The sequence below is a fragment of the Zootermopsis nevadensis genome, unplaced genomic scaffold, assembly GCF_977971745.1.
Source record: "Zootermopsis nevadensis isolate Lab colony 2312 unplaced genomic scaffold, Znev_1.0 Znev_ptg000082l, whole genome shotgun sequence".
NCBI lineage: Eukaryota > Metazoa > Arthropoda > Insecta > Blattodea > Termopsidae > Zootermopsis > Zootermopsis nevadensis.
In genome coordinates this window covers 238,587-255,946 of record NW_028259213.1, presented here as the reverse complement: position 1 = coordinate 255,946, position 17,360 = coordinate 238,587, and the positions used below count along the sequence as shown (strand labels likewise).

General features: G+C 44.6%; 1 protein-coding gene across 5 annotated transcripts in view; it reads left to right on the top strand.

Annotated features, from left to right (window-relative positions):
- LOC147870956 (uncharacterized) overlaps positions 1-6,625 on the top strand; it is a 51,971-nt gene extending 45,346 nt beyond the window's left edge. For 3 of the 5 annotated variants that reach the window (XM_087341576.1, XM_087341578.1, XM_087341575.1), the window contains one exon: positions 1,215-6,625. In XM_087341576.1, coding sequence (XP_087197702.1) covers positions 1,215-1,393 — 179 coding nt within the window. In that variant the 3' untranslated portion in view covers positions 1,394-6,625. The remainder of the gene's footprint in view (positions 1-1,214) is intronic. The other 2 variants (XR_015532997.1, XR_015532996.1) reach the window with 2 other exon arrangements.
- The last annotated feature ends 10,735 nt before the right edge of the window (positions 6,626-17,360 follow it).

Genomic DNA, 17,360 nt, shown 5'->3' with positions numbered 1-17,360 from the left:
AGGCTAGATTGTTGTGGTTGCAAAATCCAAGCACATGAACAGATATTGTATGAACAATGTTAAAATGTTCAGAAAAATAAAGAAAATATTTTAAAGATAAAATTAATGAGTTTGAAACAGAACAAAAGTATATCATGAAGAGGGTACCAGCAAACAAATATGGTCTTTAATTTGGTGGGACACATCAACTTCTGGTCTATGCTGATAATTTTAATTTATTGAGTGAGCATATAAATATCATAAAGAAAAACACTTGCTTTAGTAGATGATGGTAAGGATGTTGTAGAATAGATGAAATACGTCTTCTGTCTCTTCACCAGACTACTGGGAAAAATCATAGTATGAAGGTAACAAAAAAAAGTCCTTTGAAGATGTGGCAAATGTTGAATATTTGGGAAAGACAGTAACAACAAAATTGCATTCACAAAGATATGAAAGAAATATAAAAGGGTTTAAATTGTAATTGTAGTGATATGAGATTCAGTTATAGCAAGATGAATGTGTACTTATATTTTGTTAACCATAGTTCATGAGACATGGTTGTAAGGAAGCTATACTGTAGTGTAGGAATTACTGCAGTAAAATTCAGTAACCATCTTATAGTTTCAGAAAGTAGTCCTTCCTGTCAGTATTCAGGTGTATTTAACTGCATAAATATGAGTTGTGTAAAATGTGATTAGACGTGATAATATTCTCTATGAAAGTTTGTATCATGTACAACCATATTCCTTTTACAGAGAAAGTATAACATTAACATCTAGTCAAACAACATAGATGCAGAATCATTTAAAATTTACTGATCAAAAGTTTTGGTTGGCAGCAACATTTGATAAGAAAGTTATTTTTCTGGATAGGAAAGCTATACCTCAGCTGTCTACCATTTACATCTTCTGTATTTTAACAGTAACATGAATCATAAGAATTGTTTTATTATCAATCTGGGTTTTCTTCTTGCCTGCCCCCCCCCCCCCCCCCCACCACCAAGTCCTAAATTTAATGAAAAAACTTAAGTTTCCACTATTTTTAAGTAGGCTAGGAAAACATTAGTTCAGTAGGTGCATTCTGAACTGTGCAATAGTTTCAATATTTCATCATTGATACAAACCTGAATGTTTTTTTCATAATTTGTTGGATGTGATAATAGCTGTTACATCCAAGATATGTTTTATATTTGTGGGTTTTGTTCTGATGTCTACTGAACTTCTATCTGACAGGGACCACACATGCTACCTACATATGCAATGTACCCCGGCGACCCACGTGGGGGAGGATTGGCAGCACTACAGCAACAGCAGAGACTCATGGGATCACAGTTTCCACCACGACACCCACATATGGGATTCACTGTTCGCCCACCACATTACTTCCTGTGACAGGCTTTGATGATAAATGAGCATTACCGATTCTCTATGGTGCAAGAGGGATGGACATACTTTGCTTAGTAATACAGACTAACATGCCAAGATGACATCACTTTGTATCAACAACTACGCACCAAACTAGAGCTCATTTGTGAGTTACTGTACCTTATCTTTCATCACTGATTGTGTGTAGTAAGTTAAACTACACTTAAAATTAATATGATGGATGATTTTGTAGTTTACTTGGAAACATATGTTTGATTTTGGAGTTACTGTTTTGAAACTCCTAGCTATTAAAGGATACCAGTATTTGCAGATCCACTTTCCTCACCAAGAAGTGTTATCTCCTGCTTATGGAGTGTGTGTGTGTCTGCTTTTGAGAGAATTAAAGTCCTTATCTCTTAATTGAGAAACCCTGATATATTCAATGCAGGATTGAACATGAGGATTTTGTATACAAACTCATATTTTAAAATCTCAGACAAGGTAATAAAAGATAGGAACAAACTTTTTAACATTTATGTGGGATTTGTCATTGCTTTAAATTAAGAATGCATATTTATTTGAAAGAAATAACTTACATTTTGGATTTCACATCTCATTTAAGTTTTAAAGAGAATATTAAAGTAAGTAAGACATAAATTGCGATTTCTGTGTTGCTAGGGGCAAAAAGCTAACAGTTTATTCCATAGGTGAGTGGAAATTATACAGCCTACCTCAGATTGATACCTAGGTGTTATCTTTGCAAGTACTTGCATATCCAGGTTCATTCCTGAATGTGGAATGGCTATGTTCTTTTACTCTTGCCAATCTAATACTCCCTTCAGTATGGTTTCCTAAAATTCCAAACTGTAAATGTACCCATCTTCAAAATGCATATGTGGTTTCAAACTTAACCTAAGATATGTGATGCTGATTCACTAAATTCAGTCATTATGGTCTGACTGCTTCATAATATGTTTTATGTATGCAGTATGTGGCTGGAAATTGAAAGGTTGATTTTTTATGGCCTGATAAACACATCTTAACTTTCTTGCAGTGGTTTATAAGTGGACGATACATTTGTTCCAGCGCATAGGTTATGTGTGTAGGAGATTGATGCAGATAGTGGGATTGGTGGATTTGCCTACAAGTGCAAGTGCTTGTTCTTCCATATTGCACTGTTTAACATTTTTATAGTGCATCGTGTAATATATAGTATATGGGCCCTTATATGTTTTCATCTCTGTTTTCATATATATTGTTGTCTTGCATAATACATATTGTTTAAAAAGTAATTTAATATTAGCATTAATGCCTTGACATCTTATACACTCAATACTCTACCTAGACTTGGTGACTTTTTTTTGTACATTACACAAAGATTCTGCAACGAATTAATATTTTTTATTGATATTATAGTGGTATGTAAATGATAGTGGTAAGCCGTATAAATGTATGAAATGTATAGTATACTTTTATGCTAAATGTTCTTGCCTTTATGAAGAAACCCATATCTGGCTAAAAATTTAAGGAGGCAGCTCAGTTATCAGGATATTCAATCAGTTCAGTCAATATCACAATAAAAATTTGGCACTGAATCTTAGTTCACATTGAAAATAAGTTACTCATGTGGTTTTAACCTTCATAATTAATTAGATATACAGTAAAAAGAATTACAACAAGTGCTAATATCATTTAGATTGATCATACATATTCATGGCATTTTTATCTTTGGGGACAACACAAAAAATATTATCTTTAATTCTGTTTAATTTGACAGTACAGATTGAAATATGAAGGTCTTTATTGTATGTCCGTTAGGTGGGAAGGTAGAGGACACTTTTCAGAGATGTACTGATAAAGTATCCAAATATTTTTGGACTTTTAGGTAAGTTGTCTGTTTAACCAAGATTTTAGGCTCATATCCAAAAAAATAACCTTTTCCAAATGGAATCATTGGTAATGATTCAGTGTAAGTAAGGTTTATGTAACTGATGGTATTTGCAGCAGTGACTGAACTTTCTCATGTACTTCAATTTCCTCAATTTAACAGATGAAGCCAACTGGAGAACAGATTTCAATATATTTATAAGATTTCAGTTCTTTATGATAACATTCCTGTGTAAGAGTAGTGCATTGTTGTTACTGTGCCATACAACACTACTTTTCACATATGTTATGTAGTATGATTTTAAATTACAATCATTGTTCCTGTGCAGTGGAATTTTCACATAACTTTAGTGTTGCTAATTGCAGGTAATAAAATATTGGTAATTATTTTACATATCATTCTATTGCACTGTACTGAGATTTTGTATCAGATGGCACTTCTGAATACTGAACCTGTTTGCAGATCAGACTGAAATTAGTATTGTGACAGATCTGTAATGATTATTAATATAGAACAGCAACTATTCAAGATATGGAAAATAGCATTTGTTAAATAAAAATAAAAATGCAGAACCAGGCCAAGTAAATTATAAATAAGGTGGTAATCAAATCCATTTTTTCTGATTTAACGTACTTCCTACTTCTTTGTGGAATCTGCAGCACATTATTATTTAGAAATCCTTGTTAGGGTTAATATTGTCTGGACCCTTTGTAGTCATTCTTTGTATGAAATTTTTCCATAACTGTATTCTTCAAGTTTGTAGCATTTTGTATTTGATAACTCGGTATCAACATGTGAAATTGCAATAACAAATATTGTTAAATGTTTACACATGGAACTGTAATACATATGTTTTCATATGAATAATATTGATTCTTTCAGTGCAGAGAGATGTGGAATGTTACTAGAACAATGTCCCTGTTTATTGTTACATAGAATTCCTACAATATTTAGAAGATGAGATAGGATTTTATTTGCATTTGTCAGACTTGGAAGTGTCTACCAAATTAGTGCTTGAATTGAGTGTAAAGAGGGTTTGCGCTAGAAAATGTAGTGCCAATACAGTATACTTTAGTCCTGCAGAACTGCTTGGATTTTAAGTGTCATTTCGTTTGAAGTTATTTTGGTATGACCAAAATCAGTTATGTTGGTCATACAAAATCAGGTTTTCAAAAATTTTGTTACTTTGTGGTATTTATTGCGTTGGTTAATGTTTTATAAAGAATATGGATTTTTGTCAGTATATTCTTTCCCCATTCACTATGCACTCAGTTGTCAAAAAAGTCTTGCAAGGTATTTCCGTATTTATTTTCTAAACTTGAAGGATTTAAAATAGATAAACACTTTAGGTGATATGTATGCTGTGAACCAATTATTACTTATGAAAATTTTGAATTCAATGCCTGAGTTATTCTTTATACAAAATACTGTACAATAAAGTCTTATCCAATAACTAAAATTGCTGCTTTAGTTGAAACACACAATATATGTCCAGGAAGATATACTTTTGTATGCATGTAATGCATATCATTCAGAATTCATGTACAGTAGAAACATGTAATGAGAAAGGAACAAGAAGACCCTTGGTGCATAGATTTGTAGTGAGTTATGCCCCGGAAAATGGCAGTCAACTTATGTGTTGCACTCATGGTATCAGTGGCAGGAGGGGAGGGCATTCAAAGTGCTCTTCACTATTAATTTCTGTATGTTACTGACAATTTGAGCACCACAGTGAAAATCAGGAACACATACTTGTTTAATTTAAATATCATAATTTTTATACCCCACATTTGGAATTAATGTGATGTTTATGTTGTAAACTTTGATTCTGTTTGTGATGAAATGTATCTACCTTTAGTGACCAATCAGATTACTGTAACAATACGTTAGAACAACACAGTTAGAGATGTAACAGAATACAGATTTGACATGGGGGTTGAGTACTTTGTAGGAGCATGGTGCTAATACGTGAAGTGATGGGCTACAGACTAAACAGTACGTTCACTTGTGGTAGGGCCATTGTGGTTTTTGTTTTCATCAGCACATCCTCATTGTGATTACTTTTGCAAGAATTGAAATGTTAGGTTCCAGGTTTATGAACAACTTCGTGGATCATAAATTGATGATGTTTAGGCAAGTGATTCTTGCACTACCAGCTATTTCACCTATTTCAGTCTGAAATAACCAGATTTAAGATGATCCCAACCTTAGTATTGTTTTGCATACCCTGAATATCTTTGTTTCTGAATATGTTTTACCTATCCAGAGACTGAAGATACTTATTTACTTTGGAACATTCATATGAAAATATTACTTTATCCTTCAAGAGCCACAAAGGACATGAATGTCCCATACAAGTTTTGTTGTTGACTGAAAAGAACTATATAGTCCTGCTAAGTCATTATGTTATTAAAACGTTTATTCACTCGAACAAACAGCATTTTGTGTGTGTAAAATGTTTGTAAGGCATTATAGATTGTCAGAGATTCATTTATAATTGAACCATCCATGTTAAGGAATGGTTTTTCTTACTAACTCTCCTGCTGAAATTTGGATATTTAAGATAGTTCTTTCCAAGAAGCTGTTCCTTCTTTGTTGTCCCACAGAATGTCAAAATCAGATAAAAATATCTAAAGACTTATCAAAGATACCCCTGTTTATATCATCACCCCCTTTCATAAAATCCACACTCCCTTTTCCTTTTTATTTATTTATCAACATATTAGTGCCCTGTAGGGGTACCAGTGGCATGACTTTTTGTATATACTCAAAGGAATTAAGTTTATTCTCCTGCTGCATTTAAAATATTCATGAGCTTAGGAAACTGTCTTTTTTTTGGAAAAATATTCGTCTTTCTGAGAAGTTGCGTATGTTATGAGAAAAGGTTGTGTCACATTGCTAAAGTACAGAGCATTCTGTACTTTATTGCTCTTTCCAGACAGGCGACATGACACCTAACTTCATTTCTTCTTAATACACTTCAATCAAATCACTCCTCACCCCTGTCTATTTTTCACCCTGTTTAAATTTGAATACCTTTCCTTGAAGATACTGTGGTGTTCGCGTTCAATAATATGTTTTGCAGGACCACAACTACGTGTTTTACTGCTATGTATATTGTTACATAAATCAAGAGAGGGTGATAAATTATCCATAAAAAATGTATGTGTACCCTTCTAGTACATCTGTCACTGTTTCTATTCACATTGTCATTGTCAACTCTCATGTCATAATTCCATGTGTAGTTTTCATTGTTGACTTTCAGGTCATAAATTATCCATTTGTGTTACACAGTTTCATAGATCTGTCTCCCAAACTGTTTATTGTTCCTTCGAAATGTATTATCTAAATACTCTGTTATTAAATGACCTTGACCCCTGCTAAAAGTTCAGTCAGGTGTTATATTTACCATGCTTATCACTGACATTATTATCATCATCATTTTCCCCAGCTTGTCATCATTTTCATCTTGTGTTATAATGCTAATTTATTCAGTTAATTGGAGAAATCTCAGTTTCAAGAAAATCCGCATTAGGATTTGAGGTTTTCATGGCTGTGAGTCTGAAGATTGCTATCTTCGGGGTTGTTGCACTGTGTAGTTTCATCACCCTAATGATGGAGGTGGCAAGGACCTCTGAAATGTTGGTAAACTTCTACGAGACTACATAGTGCAATAACCCACAAGACAGCCATCTTAAGAAAATTTGTCTTCTGTAAGAAGTCCTAGAAAGCTGTTATAGTGTGGGCCATTATGCACAAGTGTATTTTCTGTATAGTGACATCAGCGAATTTGAAAGGACTGTGGAGGAAGTGGTAATGGTTTCTTTCAAGGTATTACCCACTTATTCACCTGGAGTACTGAGGGAAACCACAAACATCCTCGGTCAGTATAGTCTGTACCATGGTCGAGATTCAGACTGGGTACCATCTGTGTACAAGTCAAAATTGTTACCACGTGCTTGGCTCAATATTAGAACGTTTTATTTATTTCTTTTTATAGTTTATTTGTTCTGTGAGTAATTGAAACAAATAGAACTAGATCTTTCTTTCTTGTGATGTATATTTTATCCCATTGGTGTCTCTGTATAGGAGGTGACAGAGTACCATGTTCTGATGGTCTTTCCCTCTGAATCATTTCTCTAAAGTTCTCAGAGCCAAAGTGACACAAACACACAAAGTTTATGTAATTCTAAAGCTGTGGTACAGTTTGTTAAGAAATATCTGTCACTCCAAATCATCTGTTTTAAAACATTTCAAAGAATATAAAGAAGGGGAACAAAATTGAAGAGGCCTGTTCACTAAGCTGCTGGTCTGATTGTTTTAAAGCTTGGTATGGGGAAAGTTGATTTGATGATTCTAGGTTAAAAATTTCTTTTAATATATTAACTTATTTTATGATTTTCTGCTCTTTAAAGCATTTAAATCCCAATTTACTCTGGTTGTGAGGTTGTGTTAGGAAATTTAAATTTTCATATATTAAAGGTTAAACTTAATGCAGTCATAACAAATGTGTGATTTATAACTGCTGATTTAGACTGATTCTACTTTATTACAATATGATGATGGTACTTAAAACCTTTGTGGGACATAAATTTTATTCATTTTGAAACAGTATGATTTTTTTTCTAGTTTTGACAATGATGAAAGTTTAAGTATATCTTAATGTGTAAATATGTAAAAACACCTAGACATACATAATACTCTTTACTATTTCTCTAGCTCATAACAGATAATGAGCTGTAACTAAAGGAATAATGAAACCCTGTTTTTTCTCTCTCTTTTAATCATGAGACTGAATTGTCATTGGTGTTCGCTGATAACACTTCATTGTTCATTTGTAGTCCATAGTAGTAAGGACTGCGTTAATTAATGTGTAGGTTTTCGCCATCTTTATTTGTTTTCTAGCTTTTAGATTTTTAGATGCATTTACATCCAAAAGTTGCAAAAATGTGCCTGTTATGTAAGACTTGAGGTTCTCACAGCGGTGAGTATGAAGATTTCTGTCTTCTGGGTTATTGCGCTGTGTAGTCTGGTCGATGTTAACCAACGTTTCAGAGGTCATACTGCCTCCGTCATCAGGGCGATGAATATGCCAAAAGGCCAACCAACCAACCAAAAAGCTAACTGAGGGCGGAGGCCTGCGCAAGCGCAAGCATCGTCCCTACCTAGGTGACACCATTCCTGCACTCAAGGCGCATTGCTGGAAATGGTAAACTGTCTTAATATAAAAAACGGAAATTTTGCTCACGCTAACAGGGTTACGCCGTGGCTGGAGCCTCGACCATTCAAACTGGGATCTGTTGCTGCTGATGGGAGGTTATCCCGTCATATGCCAAAAGGCCAACCAACCAACCAAAAAGCTAACCGAGGGCGGAGGCCTGCGCAAGCGCAAGCATCGTCCCTACCTAGGTGACACCATTCCTGCACTCAAGGCGCATTGCTGGAAATGGTAAACGGTCTTAATATAAAAAAAAAAAAAAAAAAAAAACGAAAATTTTGCTGACGCTAACAGGGTTACGCCGTGGCTGGAGCCTCGACCATTCAAACTGGGATCTGTTGCTGCTGATGGGAGGTTATCCCGTCAGGCAAGTTGTCCAAAGGAATTTGGTTGGTTGGATCTCTGGGGTTTGAACCCAGAGAGGGGGGGGCCGTTTCGGCTGAAGGCCTCTGCGGCGTGGGGGGAAGATCATTTCAGCTGATGGCCTCCACGATCGGGGGGGGGAGGGTGGCGGGCCGTGCCCCTATTAAGTTATACCCTGGCATTCGCCTCACAACTGAGGAAAAGCACGGAAAACCTCAGTCAGGGTAGCCGAGTAGTCTAATCACTCGTTGTGCCGACTTGGCCGTCGTTTGGGGACGGCCTCGGCTGGCCTGCTGGACATCGGTCGCCCTCGGTTGCCCTTGGGCGACCTCTGGCAGCCCTCGTTCGGCACGAGTGCCTCCCGAGTTGCCGAACTAAGGGGTTCCCCACACCAGCTAACCTCGAGTCAAATCTCTCAGTCAGTGCTCTGGTGTGGTCGGCAAAGAAAGGGACCCCCAGATCCTCATGTATTTGCCTGTTACTAACGTACCAGGGCGCGTTAGTAACAATGCGGAGACACTTGGATTGCAGAACTTGCAGCTTCCGGACGTGGGTGCGGGCAGCTGACCTCCAGATCGGGCATGCGTAATCCATCATGGGACGGATGAGCTGCTTATAGAGCAGCACACCGTTCCTGATGGACAGGCCACTTCTCCTATTGATGAGCGGGCCTAGCACACCTAATCGTTGCGCCGCCTTCTTTCCCACCTGGTTGACGTGCGCCGACCAGGTAAGCCCGGCGTCAAGGGTGACCCCCAGATACCGCGCTGTTTTGACCCATTCGATCGGCTGGCCGAGAAACTGCACTGCTCTGGGCTGTTGGATGCGTCTTCTCGACGAAACGAAGAGAACCGCGGTGCTCTTCGAGACGTTGATAGCAATCCTCCAGGCCCTGAGCCAGAGCTCAAGTCTACTCAGGTAGGTTTCCAGATACCTGACGAGAAGCGTTGGGCTACGGGACGTGGCTACTAGAGCCGTGTCGTCCGCGTACTGTGCTAACTCGACGTGGCGGGACGGAGTGGGTATGTCGTTGACATACAGACTGAAGAGCACAGGGGAGAGAAGTCCGCCCTGCACAACTCCAGCCCGCATGGCTCGACGTGTGGACGCGGCCGACTGGAAGGACGTCTGGAATGTCCGGTCAGCGAGGTAGGAAGAGATGGTTTTCACCAAGTACGACGGGAAGTTGAGGACGGTCAGTTTGTATAGGAGGCCTTGGACCCAGACTGTGTCGAAGGCTTTGGCCACGTCCAGGAAGACCGCGCCGGTTAGCCGCTTCTCATCAAGGTTTCTGTTGACCCTTTCGACGAGGCGAGCCAGCTGCATCGACGTGCTGTGTCTGGGTCGAAACCCAAACTGCTCGTCGCGCAGCAGCCCGCGTTCGCTGACCTCGTGTAGGACCCTCGTTAGAAGGATCTTCTCGCAGAGCTTGCCTACCGTGTCGAGAAGACTGATGGGTCTATAGGAAGAAGGTAGCGTGGGGTCCTTCCCCGGTTTCAGTATGGACACCACGCGAGCGTGTTTCCATGCCGAGGGGAAGTGCTGCCTGCGGAGAACCGCGTTGAACACTTTCGTGAGAAAGGTTACCGCGCGTCGTGGGAGATGTCTCAGGACCCTGTTCGGTATACCGTTGGGGCCCGGAGCCTTGCCAACCTTGAGTCCCTTGATGGCCTGGGCGACCTCCGAGGGACTGGTTAATTTCGGTTCACTTGCGGGGGCATACTCGTATGCTCGCATCTCCTCGTTAACCATGTCAATTGCAGCCGGGTCCGACGGGTTGTCTACCGGCTGGAATTGGACCTCAAGGCTGTCGGCCAGGGCTTCTGCCTTCTCGGGGTTCGAGAGAGCCAGTCCTCCCGGCACTATCAAGGGAGGCGACGGAGTGGGGACTCGCATCACCCGCTTGGTCATCTTCCAAAGCGACTGGTCCTCGCAGTCCAAGGATTCGAGCGTGTCGCTCCACTGTTCGTTCCGCCACTCGTTGAGACGATAGGTCACCGACCTCTGGAGTCGATTGACCTGGGTCTTAAGAGCGGGGTCCCTCGTGACCTGCCACCGCCTCCTCAGCCGGTTCTTCAGGCGTATTTCATCCCGAATACTAGCGGGCAGAAGCGGTCGCCTGTCAACGCGGGGTCGAAGCTTGGGAGCGGACGCTGCTGTGGCTTCCAGGATAGCACTGGTCAGCTCCTCGACGCACTTGTCGATTGCCTCCTCGTCGTTTACCACGGGGTTCCCCGGGAGTCTGCTTTCGAGGCAAGCCTGGAATGAAGCCCAGTCCATTCTCGCGAAGTCCGGGCGATCAGGCAGGTTTTGAAAGGACGATCGGCACGTGGTGTCGATGAGGACGGGCAGGTGATCTGAGCTGAGTGCGGGGCATACAGTCAGGTGCACCGGTAGAACGAAGTCCTTGATGAGGACAATATCAAGGACGTCGGGTGTGGCGTTGTGTGTGTAGGGAGCCGTGGTTGGGGAATCCGGCCCGTAGATCAAGCAGGAATTTCTGTTGGCGTAATCACGCAGGAGCGAGCCCCTAGCAGAGATCAGCCTAGAATTCCAGTCCGTGTGCTTTGCGTTGAGGTCACCAGCCAAGAGGACCGGGAAACCCCCGCTTAAGCACTCGGTCAAGTCCGACTCAATCCAGGGCCGGGTGGGTGCGAGGTATGCCGCCACGAGCTTAACTTTCCTAGTTGCCAGCACCAGGTGAATGGCGGTTGCTTCCAGTTGCTGCAGACCCGAGACCGGCACAGGGTAGTGATCAATGCCCCTGCGGACAAGGATCGCTGTGCCGCCCCCCAGCGTCGGGCGGTCCGTACGGTGGCAAACGTAGTTCGCGAACCTCAAGGCCCGACCCGACGTGAGGTGCGTCTCGTTCAGGAGGCAAACATCGACTCCGTAGTCACCGAGGAACTGCTCCAGCTCCAGCTTCCTGCCGCGAACACCGTCGGCGTTCCAGTAAGCCAGCCGCAAGGCTTTACCACCGTGTCCTCTAGGCCGTGCAGTCATTGTCGGCCATGAAGAGGAGAACGGTTTTGAGGAGGGCTCGCGGACGAGACCCGCCGGGTGGGAGGGAGTGGATCGCGGCGAGGAGACGGCGCGTCAACTCGACGCAGACCCGTGGTGAGAGGGTCTCCAGGATATCTGCGATGTCCTGGAGCGGTGACTGACCCTTGGGTGGGGTGGGGTCAGTCTTCTTGGGAGCAGGTGCGGGCTTGTTGGGAACAGGTGCAGTGGGATTTGCCACCGGCACCGCAGGACGAGCGGGCTTGGCACGGCCGCCCTTGGAGACAGCCTGCCGCTCAGTCCGTGCAATGGCGCTAGATGGCGTTGGGGCGGAGTTCCCCATGGCCGCAGCTTTGACGACGCGGCCACCACGGACCACGTGGTTCCACCCAGGGCCCAAGTTCTCCTGGTCTAGAGAAGGCTTAGCTGGCGCCGATTTGGGCGCTGGCAGGCGCGTGGAGACGCCGTCCTTTCTGCCGCGATCCCCTTTCGCACGCTGCGCAGCGGCCGCCTTGGCTTCCTTCCACTTTCTGCAACCTCTATAGTTCGCAGTGTGGTTGCCCCCGCAGCTGCAGCACTTAAGCTGCTGCTTGGGGGTGGCACACGACCCGGATGGGTGAGCGTCCCCGCAGGCCACGCACCTAGGTGCATAACCGCAGTTCCGCTGCGTGTGCCCGAAGCGTTGGCACCGCTTGCACTGCATGGGCCCCTTCGGTGCGACGTACGTCTCCACCTTGACCCGCAGACCGCAGATCTCGGTCAGGGAACGCACTTTCGCCACGTCGGGGCCCCGTGCTACCGACACTATAAAGTGTGGCGTAAGGGGACGGTCACCGTCCTGGTCCATGGCCCGGCGCGTTGATCGGAGTTGCAGGACACCCTGCACAGTAATGTGCATGGCGGCCAGCTCCTCGCGTATCTCGGCCTCGGGCATGCGCACGCCCAGGTTTTTAATCACCAGGCGCACGCACCGATCCTCGGGGAGGGAGAATGTGTGAAAACTCACACCCTCGCCCTCACCGAGGGAACGCAGGACCCTGACGGTGGCCCGGAATCCGTCGGCGGACTCAGGCACAAGAGTCAGGTTTTCTCCCTTCATCTGCGCCACGATCCCGCAGGCCGACTCCGCGCGAATCCTCTGCAGGAAACCGCGTACGTCCTTCACCCCAGACACGTACACCGGGGTTTTGTTACGGCGCTCCCCCGGAGCCGTTTTGTCCACTTGAGCGTGGGAAGAAGAAGCGGCGTCAGATGACACGCCAGTGAGCGGCCCGGACAGGTCCCCGGAAGCCCGGGGAGACCTGCGCCCATGTGCCTCCTCCATCGAGGAAGCGGGTCCCGGCTGGGAGCCGGGTCCCTTGGCTGAGGGCTTCACTGTCCCGCTTGGCGGTTTCAGCGCGGCGGGGTGAGCGGGGGGAGGTCCGCGGGACGACTTCACGTCCCTCACTCCTTTAACCTCTTGCGAGGCCCCGGCTTTAGTGGGGAGCGGTGCCGAGGAATCCACCCCAGCAGTCGCCCCTTTAACCGGTCGCCCGGCCACTACCCCGGTGTACGCCGCGCTGACCTCAGCATAACTGCCGAGTTGCCGGCCACACGAGGTGGCTTGTTCGCCCGTGGAAGCGTTGGTGTAGGTTGCTGTTGCTGCCGCCGCCGAGCCATCGGGCCGATGGACTTTCGCCGGTGCCGGCAGAGGAGTGGACCCGGCTCCGGACAGTGGCCCGGGCGCCGGGCGCCTAGATGCGGGTTCCGTCGAACCGCCCGAGTTGGACAAGTCCAACTCGTTGGCCTTCCTCTTGCCAGCGTTGGCTCGAGTAGGCCCTCCGACCACGGCTACGGCTGTTGCTGTTGCTGCTGCTGCTGCCGCCCGCTGTCGCTGCTTTTCGGCGTCGATGGCGTCCAGAAGCTGCTTCCGCACCTGCTGGAGCAGCTCAGGGAGGTGGGCCTTCAGAAAGGCCAGGTCACCTCCGTCCATACCTCGCCGAGCGCTGAGAGTGTTGAACCAGACAATTCTCTCGACCAGTGCCGAAAAGTGAGATCCAATCCTCTCCTCTATCTCTATCTATCTATCTATCTATGCCAAAAGGGTGTGAGGAGTTGGATTTTATAGGCAGGGAAGTGAAAGGTGTAGCCTGCCCCGAGCCAATGGGAGCAGGTATGGGAGTGGACCAATGGTAGCACGTGGGCGAGAGTGGGAGAGGGAGAGAAAGTAGAGAGAGAAAGGTGAGTTTAGTTGTATGGATAAAGGCCCTGAAAGGGGCCGAGTTAGTGGTCTGGTTGGTTCTGGCGGCGCACTCTTGCTCGTTCTCGGAGTCCTCGGAGTGTGTGGATCAGAGGCTTCCAGGACCGGCTCAGGTGAAGTCCATCTTCCCTGTTAAAGTTATCAGGATGAAGTTCGATCTCGATGGCTTCCCTGATTAACCGATCCATGTAGCCGGTTTTTGAGGAGAGGATAGAAGTGTCCTCTAGCTTTATCTTGTGCTCCAAGGTGAAGCGGTGTTCAGCAACCGCAGATTTCTCGGGCTGACCGAGCCGGATGTGGCGTTCGTGCTCCTTGATCCTGGCCTCAACGGAACGGCCTGTCTGGCCGATGTAGACTTTTCCGCACTCGCAGGGAACTCTGTATACGCCAGGCGTCTTCAGTCCTAGGTCGTCCTTTACCGGCCGGAGAAAACTGGGAATTTTCTTTGGCGGAAGACCAACAGACTTGATGTCGTGCCTGGCCAGCAACCTGCTTATGCGGTTGAAGGTCGTCCCGACGTAGGGCAGGAAGGCAACCGAGGCTGGTTTTTCAGTAGGCGGTGGCAGCCTCGCAGGCGGATTGAGAGCTTTCTGAATCTGACGGTTGCTGTATCCGTTTTTCCTGAAGGTGGTGGTGAGTGCCTCCAGTTCACTCTGTAGGCTGTCGTGGTCGCAAAGGGCTTTAGCCCTGTGTACCAGGGTCGAGAGCACGGCCTGTTTGTTGGACGGGTGGTGATGGGAATTGGAGTTGAGGTAAACCAACCCATACCGACCTTTACCTCAACTCCAATTCCCATCACCACCCGTCCAACAAACAGGCCGTGCTCTCGACCCTGGTACACAGGGCTAAAGCCCTTTGCGACCACGACAGCCTACAGAGTGAACTGGAGGCACTCACCACCACCTTCAGGAAAAACGGATACAGCAACCGTCAGATTCAGAAAGCTCTCAATCCGCCTGCGAGGCTGCCACCGCCTACTGAAAAACCAGCCTCGGTTGCCTTCCTGCCCTACGTCGGGACGACCTTCAACCGCATAAGCAGGTTGCTGGCCAGGCACGACATCAAGTCTGTTGGTCTTCCGCCAAAGAAAATTCCCAGTTTTCTCCGGCCGGTAAAGGACGACCTAGGACTGAAGACGCCTGGCGTATACAGAGTTCCCTGCGAGTGCGGAAAAGTCTACATCGGCCAGACAGGCCGTTCCGTTGAGGCCAGGATCAAGGAGCACGAACGCCACATCCGGCTCGGTCAGCCCGAGAAATCTGCGGTTGCTGAACACCGCTTCACCTTGGAGCACAAGATAAAGCTAGAGGACACTTCTATCCTCTCCTCAAAAACCGGCTACATGGATCGGTTAATCAGGGAAGCCATCGAGATCGAACTTCATCCTGATAACTTTAACAGGGAAGATGGACTTCACCTGAGCCGGTCCTGGAAGCCTCTGATCCACACACTCCGAGGACTCCGAGAACGAGCAAGAGTGCGCCGCCAGAACCAACCAGACCACTAACTCGGCCCCTTTCAGGGCCTTTATCCATACAACTAAACTCACCTTTCTCTCTCTACTTTCTCTCCCTCTCCCACTCTCGCCCACGTGCTACCATTGGTCCACTCCCATACCTGCTCCCATTGGCTCGGGGCAGGCTACACCTTTCACTTCCCTGCCTATAAAATCCAACTCCTCACACCCTTTTGGCATATTCATCGCCCTGATGACGGAGGCAGTATGACCTCTGAAACGTTGGTTAACATCGACCAGACTACACAGCGCAATAACCCAGAAGACAGAAATCTTCATGTGCCTGTTAGCTTTGCTGTCTGTCTGTCTGCCTGCATGTGACAAGCCAAGAACCACTGAATGAGTTTTCATCATGCTTGATATTTGAGAATTTTATTAAAATCTGTTGACATGTTGTTATGCTTAAATCGGATAACAGTGGGTAGTTCATATAAAGATCTACCTACATGCATTTCTGTACAAGAAAGTGACTGGCTGGGGAAATCCTGAACCAGCCAGGTGCTTATGTGACCATGTGGGAGAATCAGTATGATTATGTCATCATGTTTACATGCAAGTACCCATGTAACCAGATGGAGTATCCCCAACTTTGATGTCACTGGCACCATTTGCAAAGGTCAGATATCAAATCCTGCAAAAAGCCAGAATTATTATGCTCTGCATATATTTCCTGATTTGTTTTCACAAAAGGATTCCCTGATGAATGTATGAATAGACTTACATGGTGATTCCTTGTGTTTCTTCTCATAAAGCAGACTCAGTTTGAGACACGTCCTGCTGAAATGTGGTGTATGGTGAAGCTGAAATTGGGGCAGGTTTTCTCAGAGTTTTTTTATTTCCCCTGCTGTTAATTCCATTATTCCTATTTATATTCAGTCCTTGTTAAAATGTTATTGCCATCAATTACATCATTAGTTAATACAGCATAGATAAGTAATGCACACATTAACTCTGTTTATCTTTTCTAGGGCTTGTTAAACCCCAATGATCTGTTTAAAATCATTTAGAAGTTTGATTTTTTTGTGCATGAATGGCTGCAGAATTTCATGTGAATCTTGAGATTTCAGGATTTCATAGCAATGAGTTTGAAGATGAATGTCTTGTGAGATGTTGCACCATATAGTCTTGTAGATACTGACTGACATTTCAGAGGTGCTTACTGCCTCCATCATCAGGTCATGAAGATGGTGGCACTAAGCGCCTTTGAAATGTCGGACAGTTTGTACAAGACTACACAATGGAACAACATGCCAGAAAACAGTCACCTTCATATGAATCATGTGGAAGATTTAAACATCAAAACACTCCTAAATATCAGTTTTTAATATCCACAAACATTCATGCAATCATAACAGCTTGTTCTTATACTTCAAAACACTTGGAGGATATTTACCTGAAAATTCTATAGTATGATTAAGAAATTCAAAATTTGGGAAATTCAATTATGAAAATAAAATGTTAACAATGTAGTAAGTCCTAAAATTGTCTTCAATTTAAGTATATATTTTTTGATTAATTAAGTTTTGTCAAGTGCATGGGCTACTTACTATCAGTTGGCAGCATGATTATGAATGATGAATTTAGGACATGTGAGGAAGTGGCTGTGGCCTATTTAAGGTATTTCTGCATTTACCTGGGTAGTATGAGGAGAACTAATAGAGAAAAACAATCTGCAGGATAACCAGTCCCTAAGTTATGTTTCAGTTCCAGGACCTCCAGAATACTAGGCAAGCGGGCTGACTTACATGTACATTGTGATATTCAGCTTGTATGTACTTTAATATTAATAT